Here is a 19,293-nt window from a genome sequence, read left to right as displayed (position 1 = left end):
TGGGGCAGTGCGCAAGGGCCGAGGCCGGAGTAGGGTTTGGGGCCAGCCAAGCTGAGAGGCGGGAGAAGGCCGGGAGGCGAAATCAAAGAGGGACCTCCGTGCCTCGGGGAAAAGAAACTCGGCTACACCTGGTGGGAGCAGGCTCTCTGTGAGATGGCGGGGCCAGAGCTGCTGCTCGACTCCAACATCCGCCTTTGGGTGGTCCTGCCCATCGTTATTATCACCTTCTTTGTGGGCATGATCCGCCACTACGTGTCCATCCTGCTGCAGAGTGACAAGAAGCTCACCCAGGAACAAGTCTCCGACAGGTCAGCGCCTTCCCTCTCCGGCGGCCTCACTCCCCCGTGACCTTGGGCAAGAAAGTACAGGGGTTTTATCAGTTTGTCCGGGTTCACATCGCGCTCCCCCTGGCTGGGTGACCTTGGCTGTGTTGCTTCTGTGTTTCACTTTCGTCATCTGTAAAATGAGGATAACGGGACATGCCTCATAGAGCAGGCGTGGGGATTAACTTTTATATGAAGGCTACAAAGCCTTTAGTACGGGGCTTGGGGCGTATTAAGTGCTCAAAAAAATTGTTGCTGTTAATGTTGTTAGGCCAGTCGCTAACCCTCTTATCAATGAACTATATAGGAGGTGGGTGTGTTTATACTACCCGTTTTACCAAACTACTGTGGTGGTCAGCTAAGATTAAGTAACCAAGTGCTGTGCAAATGTAAAACTGCCATAGAGATGTGAGGGATTGTAATTATCATTTCCCTTCCAAGAATAGAGGCAACTTGTTACTCATGTGCTTCATTACAGTATTTATCTGTGGGGAGAGGTAATTTGAGATGATTTTAGGAATCTAGACGTGTGCCCCCTCCATATTAAAATAAAAAACATTTTCCAGCCAATCGTTGTGATTATTTTCAGAGACCTTCCCAGGTAAATGTTGCTGTTTCTTTAACACTTCCGTAACACTTATTAATCTCCCATTTTAAGAAAGAGCAAGCCTCAGAACTTTCCACAGGCAGTGGTATCTTGCTAAAATTTATTAAATTTTGTTTTCATTGTATTTATGTTAAAAGTTCTATTTGTGGCAACTAATACTGTTTTTCCATTGGTTGGCAATTTCGATATTTATTTTAAAACACGTAAGTAGAAAAAGTTGACACGTAAAAAACACTAACTTTTTAAGAGTAGAAGTGCTAAATAAGACAAAAATCATAACCATGGAATGAGAGTGACTGAAGTTTGGGAAGCACTGCTTTATCATTTTCAGTTGTACTTCCCAATATGCTGAGAATAATAACAAACCAACATTTCTACCCATGCTAAGCACTTGCATTTATTAACTTATTTAAAATTCAGAGCAACTCTATGAGATAGATGCTGCTGTCCCGTTTTACAGAGACAGAGGCTTAAGAGGTTTCATGGTCACAAAGGGTGACATTCATGACTTGAGGCCACATTTTCTGGTTCCCAAATCTGGAGTTCTTTCCACTACACCACAGCAGCCACTTCAATTATTTTCCTGTGGCATCAGTTTCAGAACTGATGAGAACCGATCTCCTAGAGATAACCTGAAGTTAGTTCACCAAAGAAAGGATGGCTATAGAAAGATGCAATATGACGTTTATTATTGACACCAATAAATTGTTCTTTTTTTTTTTAAGTTTATATATTTTGAGAGACAGGGAGAGAGAGAATCCCAAGCAAGCTCTGCACTGTCAGCGCAAAGCCTGATGTGGGGCTTGAACCCACAAACCGTGAGATCATAATCTGAGCTAAAGTTGGATGCTTAACCCACAGAAACACCCAGGCGCCCCTTAATTGTTCTCATTTTATCCTCACAATAACCTCAACTTACATAATTCTGAACCCAATTTTACAGTTGAAGAAAAGAAAGCCAGAGAAGTTAATTAGCCTTTCCAAAATAACCAGAATATTGTGCCTGTATTTGAAGTCCAATCAGTCTCACTCTCTAAGTTGAATTCTCAACCACAATTCCTGCTGTCATAGCTTCTCTGCCGGTTTTCTGCTCTTGGTTCACTATGTGATTTCAGAATGATGTTTTGAATGATAGCACACCAACAGCCCCTTTTTCTAGCCCAAGATGAAATTCACAGTTCATGCAATCTATAGAAAAAAATGTTTTGTTAAAAAACAACCTAATGTTTGTGACTACAAGGATGGACCGAAAGGGTATTATATGCTAAGTGAAATAAGTCAGACAAAGACAATTACCAAATGATTTCCTTTATATGTGGAATCTAAAAAACAAAACAAATGAACAAACAAAAACAGAAATACCCATAAATACAGAGAACAAACTGATGGTTGCCAGAGGGAAGGGAAATGGGGGATGGGTAACATGAGTGAAGGGGAATGGGAAGTACAGGCTTCCAGTTATGGAAAGAATAAGTTACAAGGATGAAAGATACAGCATAGTCAATGGTATTGTAATAGCGGTGTATGGTGGCCTATGGTAGCTGCACATTTGAGCGTAGCACAATGTACAGAGTTGTCAAATCACTGTTTTGTACACCTGAAACTAATGTGACACTGTGTGTCGACTATGCTTCACTAACAAAAATGACATAATGCTCTAGTTGTAACACTAAGGAACAATAAAAACTAATTTAATTTTTATTTCATAAGTGCTTGTTCACAATGATCCTAAAAAGCGTAATGCAAAAGTCACAGCATGCGCCTCACTGTAAAATCACCTTAAGTGGAACAGGTTCAACTGTAGGCTGATACAGTGTGTTAGCTACTTAGATACTACACAAGGGAGTGTTTTGGATGTGATTTTACTAAATGTTGAACTACTCTTGATAAAGTTCTGAACAAAACAAAGTGCAATTTTCCCTATATATACTTGGTAGTTGCATACCTGGAAATTGAATATATATAAAAATCACTTGCTCCTTCCCCTGTCCAAAAAAAAGAAAAAAAAAATGGAATTAGGTTTGAGGCTCAGATAATTAAAAGCAATTCGATGAGATATTCAAAATAGTATGAGATACGAGACAGTTCTTTGAGTCGCACAACTGTCTCCAGCGTTGAGGAATACTTAGCATCCCTTTCCTCTAACAAATAAATGACAGTTACATGTTCTTTCTTCTCTGCCCCATCATTTTGACAATCAAAGAAGTTCAACAGGGGCGCCTGGGTGGCTCAGTCGGTTAAGCGTCCAACTTCGGCTCAGGTCATGATCTCACAGTTCGTGAGTTTGAGCCCCACATCGGGCTCTGTGCTGACAGCTTAGAGCCTGGATTCTGCTTCAAATTCTATGTCTCCCTCTCTCTCTGCTCCTCCCCCGCTCATGCTCTGTCTCTCTCTCCTTCAAAAATAAATAAAAACATTAGGGGTGCCTGGGTGGCTCAGTTGGTTGAGCGTCCCACTTCAGCTCAGGTCATGATCTCGAGGTCTGTGAGTTTGAGCCCTGTGTCGGCCTCTGTGCTGACAGCTCAGAGCCTGGAGCCTGCTTCGGATTCTGTGTCTCACTCTCTCTCTCTGCCCACCCTCCCCACCCCACCCCCCCCGCTCATGCTCTGTCTCTCTCTCTTCTCTCTCTCTGTCAAAAATAAATAAACATTAAAAAAAATTTTTTTAAACATTAAAAAAAAAAAAGTTCGACAGATTTCCAGAAGGCCACCTACAGGACAGTACCATCCCCATGCAGGACCACTGTCTTGGAGAAAACTCAAACATCTCTGGTCATAATTATTCCTTCCTTTATGTGAGGTATCTAGACCATGCTAGTTCTGACATGGTGTGACAGTACCCCACCAAGTTATCCTTTGAACTCGGATAGAATGCTGAGCACTTGGTTCTAAACCTGCCAAAAACCAAGGCAAAGTGTTTTCTGGTTGTAAAACACTCCTCTAACTCAGTATAAGTTGGGGCGCCTCTGTGGCTCAGTCACTTAAGCATCCTACTTCAGCTCAGGTCATGATCTCTCAGTTCAACCTCTGCATTAGGCTCTGTCTGACAGGCCAAAGCCTGGAGACTGCTTCAGATTCAGTGTCTCCCTCTCTCTGTGCCCCTCCCCCTCTTGTGCTGTGTCTGTCTCTCTCAAAAATAAATAAGCATTAAAATATAATAGATAAACACAGTATAAGTGTCTGTTAGACTGAATGGTCACAAAATGGGACATTTGGTTTCATAAGTTATTAAGCTTCTAGTGCCTCAAAACTTACTAAAATTTTTCTAAAATATATTAAACCAAAATGGAAAGATATATAGATAAAATATATTAGAACATAGTTAGGAATAGAATGTATGTAAAAAATGGTGCTCAAGCTCAAAGAATATACTGACTCTTAGGAAAGGAAAAAAAAAAACTCAGGTCTTTAATATATGATTAAACCCCAGTTTGAGAAATACCAACTTTAAAAACTAAAGCTTCCTTTTAAGAAAAGTGTTTCAATTGCAAATTAGCAATGCAAGAGAGCCACTTTGTCTTTATAACCAGTATGAGAACTTATTTTTCAATAGTAGTAAAAATGGGGGCGCCTGGGTGGCTCAGAGGTTAAGCGTCGGACCTTGGCTCAGGTCATGATCTCACAGGTTCGTGAGTTCAAGCCCCGTGTCCAGCTCTGTGCTGACAGAGCCTGGAGCCTGCTTTAGATTCTGTCTCCCTCTCTCTCTGCCCCTCCCCCCTGTCCATCTCTGTCTCAAAAGTAAATACTTAAAAAAAACCAGCAAAAATGTAAAATTAAAAATGTCTTGTAGCATTTGCAGACCTCAGAGAAAGTGAGTGTTTAGAATATACAAGATAATTTAAGTTTACCTTGATTTAGGGTTGAAATGCTTCAGGGTCATGGTTTTAACCCCAATTCTACGAAATTGCTCAGCAGTGTAAGTATAGGAGATGTACCTGAGTTTCTTTGATCACAGTATCTGCAGAAGTTCTGAATTATCTATGCTGAACAAGTTTTTATTGAGGACCTGTTATGTGCCCTGTGCTGTACCATATGCTGTGGGGTATAAGATAAGACAAGGTCAAGACCCTACTGTCAGGGAGTTTCAGTCCAAGTGATAAAACATGCAAAAGAAAAATAACAAATACCATTAACCTGGTGCTTAGGATATGCCAAATACAGTGGTAATCACTTTAAACAAAATAACATGTATGAATAACTCAGTTTAAAATCCTCAGTATTTCTCCTTTTTTTTTTTTTTTTAAGTACTCCACACGCAACATGGGGCTCGAACTCACAACCCTGAGATAAGGAATTACATGCTCCACATGGGGCGCCTGCGTGGCTCAATCGGTTAGGCGACATACTTTGGCTCAGGTCATGATCTCACAGTTTGTGAATTTGAGCCCCACGTCGTCAGGCTCTGCATTGACAGCTCGGACCCTGGAACCCATTTCAGATTCTGTGTCTCCCTCTCTCTGCCCCTCCTCCTGCTCACACTCTGTCTCTCTTTCCTTCAAAAATAAACAAACATTCAAAAAAAATTAAAAAAAAAAAAAAGAATTACATGCTCCACAAACTGAGCCAGACATGTACCCACTCTTTTTTTTAAATTGTGGTAAAATATACATAACATAAAGTTTACCATTTTAACTATTTTTAAGTATACAATTTAGTGGCATTAAGTACATTTTCACTGTTGTGCCATCATCCGTCATCTGCTTCCACAGTATTTTCATCATCCCAAACAAACTCTGAACATACTAAGTAATAACTTTCCATCCCGTCTCCTCCCACTTTCTGCAACCAGCATTCTTTTTGTCTTTATGAGTTTGACTATTCTAGATACCTTATGTAAGTGGAATCATACAATATTTGTCCCCCTGTGCCCATCTTATTTTACTTAGCACAGCATTTTCAAGGTTCATCTGTATTGTAGCATGTCATAATTTCAGGGTTTTTTTACAGCTATGTGAAATGTAGAATATGACAATTTGACATACATATACTTTCTGAATTGATTACCATAATCCAGTTAATTAACATATATATGACCTCACATACTTTTTTTTTAATTGATGTTGAGAATGCTTAAGTCTACTCTTTTAGTAAATTTCAAGTACATTACACAGTTTTATGAACTCTAGTCACCATACTGTATGTTAAATCCCCAGAGCTTACTCATCTTCTAACTGTACCTTTTGGCCAGCATCTGTCCATCTCCCTCAGCCCCCAGTAACCACCATTCTATTTTCTTTTTGACTTTTTTTTTTTTTTTATTCCATATAAAAGTGAGGTCATACAGTGTTTGTCTTTCTCTGTCTGGCTAATTTCACTTAGCATAATGCCCTCAAGTTTCAACCATGTTGTTGCAGATGGCGGGATCTCCTTTCTTGTGGCTGATAATATTCCATTGTGTTTATATATGTATATGTACTACTGAACTTTGTGTTTAAATATGATTACATTGGTAAATTTTATATTATGTATTTTTTGCCACAATTAAAAAAATACAGTGGGACCCATGTGGCCTTATGTATAGTGTGGCTCTTGTGTATCTCTCAAGTCTCATTTTCACCATGTTTTCTGTAGTTCTCTTTCTTCTAGCCATGTGGCCTTTTCTCAGGTCCTCAAAGACATAGTGCTTATGCCTGCCTCAGGGCTTTTGTCCATGCCGTTCCCTCCAGCACTTTGCCAAGGTAATCTCTAGTCATCCTTAAGATTCCAACTTAGTCATACATCCTCATCAAAGCTTTTTTCCAGACCCTGACTTCCTAGACTTGATCAAATCCCTGTATTATACACTCCCATCATATCCATCTCTCCTTCCTAGGACATAACAGGAGAATTTCACATTTATTCTTATGGTTATTTGATCAATGTCTTTCTCTCCCACTAGACTTTAACCTTTATGAGGTATTTGCTTTTTGATCACTGTTGTTCATGCACTTAATATGGTACATGGCATTCAGAAGCTCAAAAAGTATTTGTCTAAGAATAAATCTGTTGCTGTACAGAATATGAAAGGAGACATGGGGAATTTAAATGACTCACCCAAGGTCACATAGCTAATAAGTGGCAGAGCCAGGATGTGAACCCATCTGTCCAACTCCAGAGCTTAAATTTTTTTTAATGTTTATTTATTTTTGAGAGAGAGTGCACACGCACGGGCGCACACATGAGCAGGGGAGGGACAGAGAGAGAGGGAGACACAGAATCCAAAGCAGGCTCCAGGCTCCCAGCTGTCAGCACAGAACCCAACGCATAGCTCGAAACACCGCACTGCGAGATCATGACCTGAGTTGAAGTCAGATGCTCAACCAACTGAGCCATCCAGGCGCCCCCAGAGCTTAAATTTTTACTGTTACTCTAGACTCAGTGCTGCCTAAACATCAGTGAAGGTCCAGTTTTTTGATTTTTTGATTTCCAATCGATCATAGACTGGTGCTTTTGTAAGATATTTTAGTATATATTTGGATGTTGTGGAATAACAAATTAATGTAAAGGTTTTTTTTAATATGTTGTTTTGGTTTTGGGTTTTTTCTTTTTTTATTTTAGAGAGCACACAGGTGCACAAGCGGGGGAGAAGGACAGAGGGAGACAGAGAGAGAATCCCATGCAGGTTCCACACTCAGCACAGAGCCCAACATGGGATTCAATCCCACAACCCTGGGATCATGACCCAAGCCGGAATCAAGAGTCAAATGCTCAACCAACTGAGCCACCCAGGCGCCCCTATAAAAGTTTCTAAACACTTACTCTCAATGTCTGCACTTAACCTCGTCACAGACCAGCATTGGTACGTAGGCCACACTTGGAGTAACTTTAGATTAGCTCCCAGGGACAGAACATATTACATGTCACCTCTGTAGGCCTGGGTATAGAGCCAATGAAGTCAAGAGGAGGAAGACCAGAGAGAATTCCATGAGGGCACCAGGCAGTTTCATGGAGAAGGTGGGGCTTGAAGAAGGTGTTAACATATGATGGGGTAGAACTCCTGAATGAGAGTGGCACTAGAGCATTCCCAGCAGATGGAGAGGCTAGAATATGCATATGGTGACAAGGGGACCCTAAGGGGACTGACTGACTGATTAGAGCAGGTGGTTTATACTAAGGAGGAGAGAGAGCAGGTCTTTTCTGCCCACTGGTCCTATCCTGTGCTTTAACAAAATCACCTTTTTTGCACAAAACAAAACAAACAAACAAAACACCTAAGGAGGAGAGAGAAAACTAGGCACACAGTTTTCATTTTGTTCATTTCTGTCTGCTTTTTTTTCACTTTTCAAGAAGGATTTCCATTAACTTGAGGTTTTTTCCCCCCAATAAAACAACTTTTGAAAACCTAGCCAACATTAGTATTTTGATCTCTGTTCTGTATGGTATGTTTATCTTAGCACCACCCACTTGTATCACTGTCTATTATTCTATTATCTTTAATGATTTTATATTCAGAAATCACCAAATGATGTACTAATTCAGGAAACGTTTATTGAGAGTTTACTAGCAGTCTGAATCGTGATGGAATTTCTTCTATTTGTTGTCTGTCAGATAGCAACCCTGTCAAATCCTGTAGTCATGTCTCTGTAGGGTTTAAAAAGTTTGTTCTTTTATCTTCACCCTTCCTCCCTCCTCCTGCCCTCACATCTTCTGAGGAGCATCCAACTGTTACTCTTTTTCACTCAGAGAAAGTTCCTTCTTAGCTTATTATAAAGGAAGAAAGAGCAGAGTGTGATGTTCCAAATGTGTCTTCCTAAGAAATCTTTAGTCATGAACACTGTGACTTCTGAAAAATGCTTCTTTGAAAACCTAATTGTTGGGTTAAATATGTTATATTGGTTTTAAGGACACTCGTATTTTGACAAGTGTCCCCACAGGACTGTTGCCAACTAGGCCCTCTCTTGTGTTTAAATAGGTCTACTTTTATTCTCTCATTTTCTTCTAGTGTTTCGGTTTTAAAAATCTCATTGTCTTGGTTGTATTTTTCAGTCAAGTCCTAATTCGAAGCAGAGTCCTCAGGGAAAATGGAAAATACATTCCCAAACAGGTACTCATTTATCTTTTATTAAAAGCTCCCCAATTCACTGTTGAAGGCAGTAGATATCTGAATGTTTTATAAGGGGACTCTTTGGGGAAAGCTGAAGTCTGGCAAATCTGTAATTAAGCTGTGGTCTGGTGGTGTCTACTGTCATTGTGACCTCACCCTTCTTAGGAAATTGTTTTTAAATGTGACTCAGCTAAAGTGTCAGGTTGGCTGCCAGCTCTGAGTGCAACAGCCTATTCCAAAGGCCTTCTGACTCAACCTCTGGGGAATAATTTGACAGTTTGCTATGTCACAGTTTTAAAACTTAAAAAGCTCTCTTTTCTACTAGTCTTTCTTGACACGAAAATATTACTTCAACAACCCAGAGGATGGATTTTTCAAAAAAACTAAAAGGAAGGTAGTGCCTCCTTCTCCTATGACTGGTATGTTGATTCCTTCTGTCATCTTTAAGGAAGATACTTAACATGAGTTGGGGGGAGGGGAGGGAGGATGCTGATTTATTGAAATGTTAAATTGTGTAAGATAGTAATCTAAGGGACCTTAGAGATATCTAGTATGGGGAACCTATGCAAGTGGAGTTCTCTTTTTCAAATAAATCTTCTGGGAACCCCAGTGTATAAAGTGGATTTTTTAAAAAGAGCTCTCGTCTGGGGGTGAGGAGGCTAGAGCCACCGTCCCTGTGTCTTCTTCCCTTTGCTGTTCCCCAGGACCCAGGGCTCTGCGGAGCAGAGTCGGAAAAGCATCCCAGTCCCAGCTCCCACCCAGTGCCTGGATCCTGTTGCTGACAGATGGCCACCCGGCTTCTGCCTGAATGAGGAGGAGCTCTTACCACTCCCCCAGCCCAGCCATTTCTTTGTCAGACATGATTGCTTGGCCCACCCTACAGTTTTTGCTCTCACAGATTTCTTCCACTCATCCCAGTCATGGGAAAAAATGTAGCACTTTTAAAGTAAAACAGAATAATTTATTATTCTGTATTGGCTGTTCTCGCATTTTAATACCCATTTCTCTAGGTAAGAAACCCAGACAGAAGGTACTGGAATTGATTTTAATAAATCTTTTAGAAAACCCATAAGAAACAAGACCTTTACGTGTGTGAAAAGATACTTGACTTCGCTAAAATCCACAGGATGAAAATTAGAACAAGACGTCCTTTTTAGACTGTTAAACTGGCAAAGATCGAAAGCTTGACAAAGCTGATACTGTCAAGGTCATGGGAAGTCAGGCCCTCTCACTATTGTTGAAAGACAGTCTGACAGTATCTGTCAATTTTAAACGTTCAAACCCCTTGACCTAGAAATTCTTCTAAGAGTTTCTCTTACAGAAACACTTACATAAACATGCAGATTTATGTACTAGGTAGTTGTTGGCAACAGTGTTTATTGTAAAAAAGAAAAAAAATTAGAAATAACCTATAGATCCACCCAAAAGCAGTGTGACCACACACAGTAGACTCCTATGAAGACACTGAAAACAGTAAGAGAGGGACATTATACCAGTCACAATATATTTATCTTTTCAAAATTAAGGAGTAGAATTTAAGCATAGTATCCTTTAACTGTGTATATATAAAGAGAAACTATTGTGTATATACATATATGTGCATATTTTATATATGTATGTATAAAGATGGAAAGATATGCAACAGACAGTTAAAAGTGTTTAGAGAGTGGGCTCAGAGAAACTGTCTAAATCTTATGTTTCCATGTCATTTGAATTTTTTACATTGAACTTGTGTATTACTTTAATTATCAAATAAATTAAGGGGCACCTGCTGGCTCAGTCAGAGGAGCCTGTGACTCTTGATCTCAGGGTCATGAGTTTGTGCCCCATGGTGGGTGTAAAGATTACTTAAATAAATAAACATTTAAAAAAATAAGATTTACACAAAATCAGGAAGAAGTCTTTGTCGACAGTCATAAAATGTAGTGGTCTCTTGTTTTTGTTATAGATCCCACTATGCTCACAGACATGATGAAAGGCAATGTAACAAATGTTCTCCCTATGATTCTTATTGGTGGATGGATCAACATGACATTCTCAGGCTTTGTCACAAGTAAGTTATAGACCCAGAATACTTCAGGTTTACTTCATCTATGATCCTTTCCCATGTCCTTGTTCAGAGAAATCCCAGTGCTGTTGAGACACTAATATAATGGGTCCCATATTCTCTATTGGAAACTAATCACATTCTTTGAATAAAAAAATTTAATATCCTGTGATTTTTTGTCTCTTATTCCAAACTCATGGTAAGTTCATGATATGGATGCTTTTTCAAATAGGAATTTAAACAAATGGCTTGCTCATTTGTATCCAAAATTAATTCTAGTTAAGTAGGATGAAGGGAAGCATGTTTTGACTTTATTTTCTAGGTGTTGGGGTGAGTTGTTTGTCTTTGTTTATAATTTTTTTGAATCAATTTTGTTTCTTAGTAACATAGTTCTCTATGTGTACATGTTCCAATTTGGGTTTAACAGATTAGTGCAAGTTTCTTTTCTGATTGTAGGTCATAGCTCAGAGTCCCTGCTTCGCAAGCATTGGAGAAGCTGGTGTTCAAGGAACTATAACAGAGTGACATCTGACAGTTATTTTTTCAGAAATTGACACAAATTTCCTGGTAGAAATCATTTTCCAAACTGTGTATGGTACAGAGTTCCCACCTCATCAGGGAAAGATTACATGCATCCACACTTAAACTATTCTTAAAAAAGCAAGGAGGGATTGTGAACTTTTTCTCTCTTTTCTGCAGCCAAAGTCCCATTTCCACTGACCCTCCGTTTTAAACCTATGCTACAGCAAGGAATTGAACTACTCACATTAGATGCATCCTGGTAAGAACTTTCTTTCCTTTATAAAAACACACACCAAAATCTAAAAGTGGTGTTGCCTAAAGAACAAGATTTGTAATTTGCACACTTCACTGGAATAGGTTTTTGGTTTTTCTCATTGAAACTCTACTCAAAATGCCAGGGGTGGATTATGCCAACTGTTACCTACCCCAAATGATTTCTTTACATTCTCTGATTTCTTTGTATACTCTTTGGGTGATAGAAAAGTGTGAACTATGTTAATGCTAAAATAACTCCCTACGTTGTTTCACTTTTGCTCTCTAGGGTGAGTTCTGCATCTTGGTACTTCCTCAATGTCTTTGGGCTTCGGAGCATTTACTCTCTGATTCTGGGCCAAGATAATGGTAAGAAATACGTTGTGTTTAATAAGCAAATATTTTGATAGACGAATCATTCACGCCAGGGCCAGAAGACTCACATAGTTTGTGCTATTTGTTGACATAGTTCAGTACAATGCTTCACTCCTTAAACTTATTCTTAAGTTTCTAAGGTATCCTACAAGAGTCTTAAAAATTCCAGGGTCAGGGTGCCTGGGGAGCTCAGGCGGTGGAGCATGTGACTCTTGATCTCAGGGTTGTTAAGTTCAAGACCCACGTTGGGTATAAAGATGACTCAAAAATAAAATCTTAAAAAAAAAAAAAAAAATCCAGGGTCACCTGAAGATCTGAACTCTGTGGCAATCACAGGGACAATATTTAGTTCCCTGAAGTCTGATACCCTCATGTGAGGAATCCAGGACCAGTGATGCAAGCCTGTAAGCTGAAGCTGAAAGAAGGCCTGGTTTGGCCAGTTGGTTCATTGACCTGCGTTCTTGCCAACACCAATCCTGGCTCTCCTGTTTAATGGCTGGGACCTCGGGCAAGTTACTTAACCACTCTAATCCTCTGCCTGTTTGTACCTTAGAGACCTTAATAAGTAATTTCAGGGTAGGTTGTTAGGAGATGAGGTAGACTATGTAAAGCACTCCTGACATGAAGTAGTTGCTCAATAACTGATAGATGTTGTTATTGTTTAAATTTGAAAGAAAGTTTAGCACTTCCTTTGGTTATCTTCTGTTATTCCCCTGCCCATTTTTCAGGAGAGGTAAGTGACTTTCCCTAGGACACATAGCCAGTGTGTGGCAGGGCCAGTTGTGGTTCTGTAACACACCACTGAGCAACTGCAAGTATTGTGTAAGGGCCGTTCTTCCCTGAGGGTGCTGGGTGCTTGCTGAACCCTGGCACTCATGTAGGTGTATCTTACCCTGCAGCCGCTGACCAGTCACGGATGATGCAGGAGCAGATGACTGGAGCAGCCATGGCCATGCCTGCAGACACCAACAAAGCTTTCAAGGTACACTTACATCTCCTTCTAGCTTCACTGAAGCTCTGAAAGGCATTACCAGACAGTTACTTTAAAGATAAGTTCCCTGAAGTGAGTGTAGTGTGTGTGGTTCCATCATTTAAATTTAAATTTAAATTTAAATTTAGCAAAAAAATGTATTTTAAAAGTTTACATGTTTCTTGTTCCTGAGACAGCTGTTAAGCGAATTGGAGATTCTTGGTACTTTTACTAGTTTTTAAATGTTCACACAAATTTAACCCACACTGTAAATGAAGCTGTAAAAACAGTCCTTTCAGAGGTAGCAGGTAAACTTTTAGAATATTTTGAACTGTTTGGACCCTGTGGACATCAGATACAAATTTCATTTAAAAAAAATCGATACTTAGAGCCTTTTCATGAAATGACTCTGGAATATATCCAGTGTATATATCCAGTATAATTTTTGTACAGAAAAACATCACTAATTTTTCATGATAAATACTAGAAATGGGGGGCTCAGTTAGTTAAGCGTCCAACTCTTGATTTCAGCTCAGGTCATGATCTCAACAGTTCGTGGAATTGAGCCCTACAGCAGGCAGTGTGGAGCCTGCTTGGGATTCTGTCTTTCTTTCCCTCTCTCTCTGCCCCTCCCCTGCTTGGGCTCTCTCTCAACATAAATAAATTTAAAAAACAAACAAACAAACAAACTAGAAATAGAAGAGAACTTGCTCATCTCTATGAAAGGCATCTAATGAAAAACCCACAGCTAACTCTGGTGAAACACTAACAGCTTTTCCTCAACAATTAGGGACAAGATAGGTACATCCACTCCTGCCACTTCTCTTCAACATTGTGCTGGATGATCTAGCCAGGGCAGTTAGGCAAGAAAAAGAAATAAAAGACATCCACGGTACAAAGGAAGAAGAGGGGCACCTGGGTGGCTCAATCGGTTGAGCATCCAATTTCGGCTCAGGTCATGACCTCACGGTTCATGAGTTCAGGCCCCATATTGGGCTCTGTGCTAACAGCTCAGAGCCTGGACCCTGCTTCAGATTCTGTGTCTTCCTGTCTCTCTGACCCTCCCCTGCTCACGTCTGTCTCTCTCAAAAATGAATAAACATTAAAAAAAAAATTTTTTTAAAGAAAGAAGAAAACTACCTCCATTTGCAGATAACATTGTCTTTTATACAGACTATTGTAAGGAGCCCCCAAGGTAAACTATTAGAGGTAACAAACAAGTCCAACAAGGTTTTAGAAGATGCAAAATAAATATGCAAAAATTCAGTTGTATTAAGGGGCCCCTGGGTGGCTCAGTCAGTTAAGTGTCTGACTTTAGCTCAGGTTATGACCTGATGGTTTGTGAGTTCAGGCCCCACATCAGGCTCTCTGCTGTCAGCACAGAGCCTGCTTTAGATCCTCTGTCCCCGTTTCTCTCTGACCTTTCCCTACTTGTGCTCTCTCTGTCTCTCTCAAAATAAATAAATAAACTTAAAAAAAATTTTTTTAACTTCTAATTAAAAAGTTAAAAAAAACAGTTGTATTTATACACACTGGTAATAAAGAATCTGAAAATGAAATTAAGAAAACAGTTCCATTTACAATAGTTTCAAAAAGGATAAAATACTTAGGAACAAACTTAACAGAAGAAAGACAGATTTGTATAGTGACATTACAAAGCATTGCTGAAAGAAATTAAAGACCTGAATGAACGGAAAGACACCCACGTTCATGGATTAGAAGACTTAATATTATCAAGATGGCAGTACTCCCAAAATTGATCTACAAATTCAACACAATCCCTATCCAAATTCCACCTGCCTTTCTTGCAGAAATTGACAGGCTCATCCTGAAATACACATGGAAATGCAAGAGACCCAGAATAGCCCAACTAGCATTTAATATGAACAAAGTTGGAAGACTCATACTTCTTCATTTTAAAACCTACTTCAGAGCTACAATAATCAAGACTTTGTGGGACAGGCATAAGGATAGACATACAGATCAATGGAATAGAATTGAAAGGTCAGAAATAAACCCCTACATTTAATATCAATTGACTTTTGACAGAGGTGCCAAGACAGTTTCGTGGGGGAGAGAACAGTCTTAACTGCTTAATGGGTACAGAGTTTCTGTTTCAGGGGATGGAAAATTTGGAAATACATAGTGGTGATGGTTGCACAACATTATGGATGTAATTAATGCCATTGAATTGTATACTTACAAAGGTTAGAAGTGGCAAATTTTATGTTACATATCTTTCTTGCCACAATAAAAAAAGGAAAAACTTTGAATGGTCAAAGACCTAAATGTAAGAGCTAAAACCATAAAACCCTTAGAAGAAAATGTAGTTGTAAAATGTTTGTGATGCTGGATTAGGCAGTGACTTCTTAGATGTAACATTAAAAGCACAAGCAACAAAAGGAAAAGCAGGTAAATGGAACTGGGTCAAATGAAAACTTTTGTACTTCAAAGGACACCATTAAGAGAAAGAAAATAGTATCAGAGAAAATGTTTACGAATCATATCTCTAATAAGGGTCTAGTATTCAGAATAAAGAACTCTTAGAACTCAACAATAAAGAGACAACCCAGTTTAAAAGGGGGCAAAAGTTTTGAATAAGAATTTCTCCAAAGAAATTATATAAATACCCAATAATCTCATGAAAGCATGCTCAACATTGTTAGCCACTGGAGAAATGCAAATCAAAACCACAAGGAGATATTACTTCACACTCACTCCATGGTTATAATAAAAACAGATGGACACTAACAGGTATTGACAAGGATGTGGAGAAATTGGAACTGTCCTACTTGCTGGGAATGGTGCAGCCACTTTGGAAAGCAGTTTTAACCTTTCCTAAAAAAGTTATACGTAGCTACCATATGACCCAGCAATTTCACACTTAGGTAAATAACGAAGGCAATTGAAAACCTATGTCCACACAAACTCCTAAGGGCACCTGGAGTTAGTGGAGCATGCAACTCTTGATCTCAAGGTTGTGGGTCCAAGCCCCATGTTGGGTATAGAGATTACTTAAAAATAAAGTCTTAGGGGCACCTGGGTGACTCAATCAGTTGAGCAGCCAGCTCTTGATTTTGGCTCAGGTCATGGTCCTAGGGTTGTGGGATTGAGCCCCACATCAGGCTCTGCATTGGCCACAGAGAGCCTGCTTGGGCTTCTTTCTCTCCCTCTCTATCCCTCTCCTGCTTGTATCATGTGCTTACTCACTCTCTAAATAAATAAACTTAAAAAAATAAAATGAATAAAATTAAAACAAAAAAATCTTTTTTTTTTTAATGTTTATTTTTGAGAGAGAAAGAGTCCGTGCAGTCGGGGGAGAAGCAGAGAGAGGGAGACACAGAATCCAAAGCAGACTCCAGGCTCTGAGCTGCCAGCACAGAGCCCGATGTAGGGCTCGAACCCACAAACGGTGAAATCATGACCTGAGCCAAAGTCAGACGCTTAACTGACTGAGCCACCCAGGTGCCCCTAAAATAAAATCTTTAAAAAAAAAAAAAAAGAAAGAAAGAAAAGTTCAGAGCACTAAGAATATTCTAAGAGTAGAAACAATGCACATGTACCGTCATCTTATGAACACGTGAACAAAATGAAACATTTGGGAATAATAGTACAGTGTATGTACAATGGAAGTATTCAGTGAAATATATAGTCTTAAAAAGGAATGAAGTACTGATACTTGCTACAACAGGAAGGAACCTTGAAAACATCCCAAGTGAAAGAAACCAGTAAGAAAAGGCCACATATTCTATCCTGAATACATGAATCCAAAGATACAGAAAGTAAAGCAGTAGTTGCGCTCTTGCTCTCTCTCAAAATAAATAAATAAAGTAAATTTTAAAAATGGAAAAAAAATGTAATTGGTTACTCACTTAGACAAATTTGTTTTCCTATTTTAGCCTTATTCTCTTCACCTATAAATTGAGCATGGAGGCAGACCGGGCAATTAGCAGTATCTACCTCATAGGATTAAATGAGTTTATACATGCAAATAGCTTAGTCCAGCTGCTAGGCGGAATAGATGCTCCCAGGTCAGCACTGCTCTTAGTAACAGCCCTCCTCTCCCTGCCCTGGTGTCCTCTTCCTTTGCAGACAGAGTGGGAAGCTTTGGAGCTGACGGATCACCAGTGGGCACTAGATGATGTCGAAGAGGAGCTCATGGCCAAAGACCTCCACTTCGAAGGCATGTTCAAAAAGGAATTACAGACCTCTATTTTTTGAAGACCAAGCAGGGATTTGCTGTATCAGGAACTCAGAGTAGTGCCTGACTTTGTAACTTTGGTTTGAGCTGGAGCCTCTCGGAATAAAAAGGAAGATGCATGAGCTGGCAGGTGTGCAGCAAGAATTGTTCTTGTCTGAGCCGGGTTCCCCTGTATGTCTGAAACTAGAGATTTGAGGAGTCTGTGCTGGATGACTTGCCCAGAAACAGCTGTTTTTAAAATGTTTTACATTTTCCTTCTGATGACTCTAGTAATGAAAGTCAAAGGGGGAATACTCAAGCTAGTAATAATATATAAAACTTAGCGAAACTTCAGTCTTTGGAAAAAGCATTGTCAATTATACCTAGTTATTAAGTGCAATCAGCCTGACTTCTGACCACAGTGAGCGCTTGTTTTCTTGGGATCCAAACACCCTGTGTTTTACCTTTAATTTTTTGTTAGTATTTGTACAACTTTCTTTACACAAATAATACATTTTCATTACTGAAAATTTAGGAGCTATGGATGAGCAAAGTGAAAGCTCCCTGTGTTGTTCCATTTTGAGCCTACAGAGTGACATAGACAGCAAACATGTCAAAACCTGATTCAAATAAGCTCTTTGCAGATTGAATACCCAGGGCTAGGACAGACTTAGCCAGCCTTCTATCTCTTTAACACTGTCCGGTGAAAATCGGCGACACTGAGACACTGCCGGATTCTCAAGTGCCTTTGGGATCATCAAAGATAGGTTACATAATGTGAGGTCTTGAGCTGGAGTTCAGAACATATCAAATCCGTTGACAGATCCACAGTGCTGTACCGAATATGGCTACTCAGTTGAACAAAAGACCTCATTTCCCAGTTATTCTGGGTAAGAGTTTGCATATCGCTGTAAGAAGGGAGAAAGGGCAATTGCTGGCAGACATGTAGTTAAGGGCGACCTAGGAATCATTCTGTCTGGATTAACTGTCCCAGGGAAGTGGCAGGGTGCCATTTCTGTACCAAGAGGCGAATGTAATTTGCATGTTGAACACTGTAATCAAGAACCAACAACTCTTGACTCTACCAATTAAACCATCCTCTTTTCTCTGCCTGTGAAATGTTGCCTCTGTGGGTCACTAACAGCCTTCTGCCACAGTTATGAGTGTCCATTGTGGATCATTGCTGAAGAGTCAAAGATGAAAAAGATGTGACCCTTGCCCTCAAGGAACTCATCGGAGAGACACATAAGAAATTGGTGGTTCTGACCTTCCCCCCTCCAGAGTAATGCACACAGGCACAGACGCACAGAGTTCCCAGACAACTCCAGGAACCTAGTCCAAAGCCTAGTCATAGTGACCTACAGACCTACGCTAAGAAAATCTGACCTTTAAAGATATTTAAAATAGCTGCTTAAACACAATGTTAAAGGAGCAGGGGTCCACAGGGGGAGCTAACCTTTGACCTCGGTCTCAAAAGAGTTCTGCAATGTAGAAGCGCATTCCAAGCAGACAGGATAGAACCAGCAAAGGCCCACAGATTAAAATGTCCACAATTGGGGAGCCTGAGTGGCGCAGTCAGTTGAGCGTCTGACTTGATTTCGGCTCAAGTCATAATCTCCTAGTTTGTGAGTTCAAGCCCTGCGCCTCTCTCTGTCCTACCCCATTTGCACTGTCTCTCTCTCAAAATAAACTTAAAAAGAAAACCTGTTTTTAAAAAAACGTCCACAATTTGCTGGACCCTGAACAAGTGGGGTGTGGTATAGTATGTACCGAAAAGGGCAGGTTGTGTTGGAATACAAGCAGTACTTGATGACTGAGTGATGTCACCCTCATTCCCATGAGGAATCTCTGAACATTTCATTTTGCCTCCACCCACACAAAGTTTATCTTTTTCCCTGTAGCAAAGTTGGGTGGATAAAACATGTGAGCTCTTTCTGACCCCTCATGTTGATGATAAATGCACATGTCCTTGGCAGCAGGTAGTCAAAGGAAAAA

The 19,293-nt window shown here is 39.9% G+C and overlaps 1 protein-coding gene across 2 annotated transcripts; it reads left to right on the top strand.

Moving 5' to 3' along the window:
- The first annotated feature begins 21 nt into the window (after positions 1-21).
- EMC3 (ER membrane protein complex subunit 3) lies at positions 22-17,441 on the top strand. Of its 2 annotated transcripts, XM_042910685.1 has the most exons (8): positions 22-308; positions 8,895-8,952; positions 9,278-9,371; positions 10,901-11,005; positions 11,699-11,780; positions 12,063-12,142; positions 13,048-13,130; positions 17,211-17,441. In XM_042910685.1, the coding sequence occupies exons 1-8, from the start codon at positions 154-156 to the stop codon at positions 17,337-17,339; spliced, it is 786 nt and encodes a 261-aa protein (XP_042766619.1). In that variant the 5' UTR covers positions 22-153; the 3' UTR covers positions 17,340-17,441. The 2 variants fall into 2 exon arrangements, with proteins under 2 accessions (XP_042766619.1, XP_042766629.1); XM_042910695.1 differs by lacking the exons at positions 22-308; positions 8,895-8,952 and adding an exon at positions 9,657-9,962 and having other exon boundaries at positions 9,140-9,371.
- Positions 17,442-19,293: the final 1,852 nt, after the last annotated feature.

This window comes from Panthera leo, chromosome A2 (genome assembly GCF_018350215.1).
Source record: "Panthera leo isolate Ple1 chromosome A2, P.leo_Ple1_pat1.1, whole genome shotgun sequence".
Classification (NCBI taxonomy): Eukaryota; Metazoa; Chordata; class Mammalia; order Carnivora; family Felidae; genus Panthera; species Panthera leo.
Note: the sequence above shows the minus strand (reverse complement) of the source record. Positions and strands in the feature narration are given on the sequence as shown.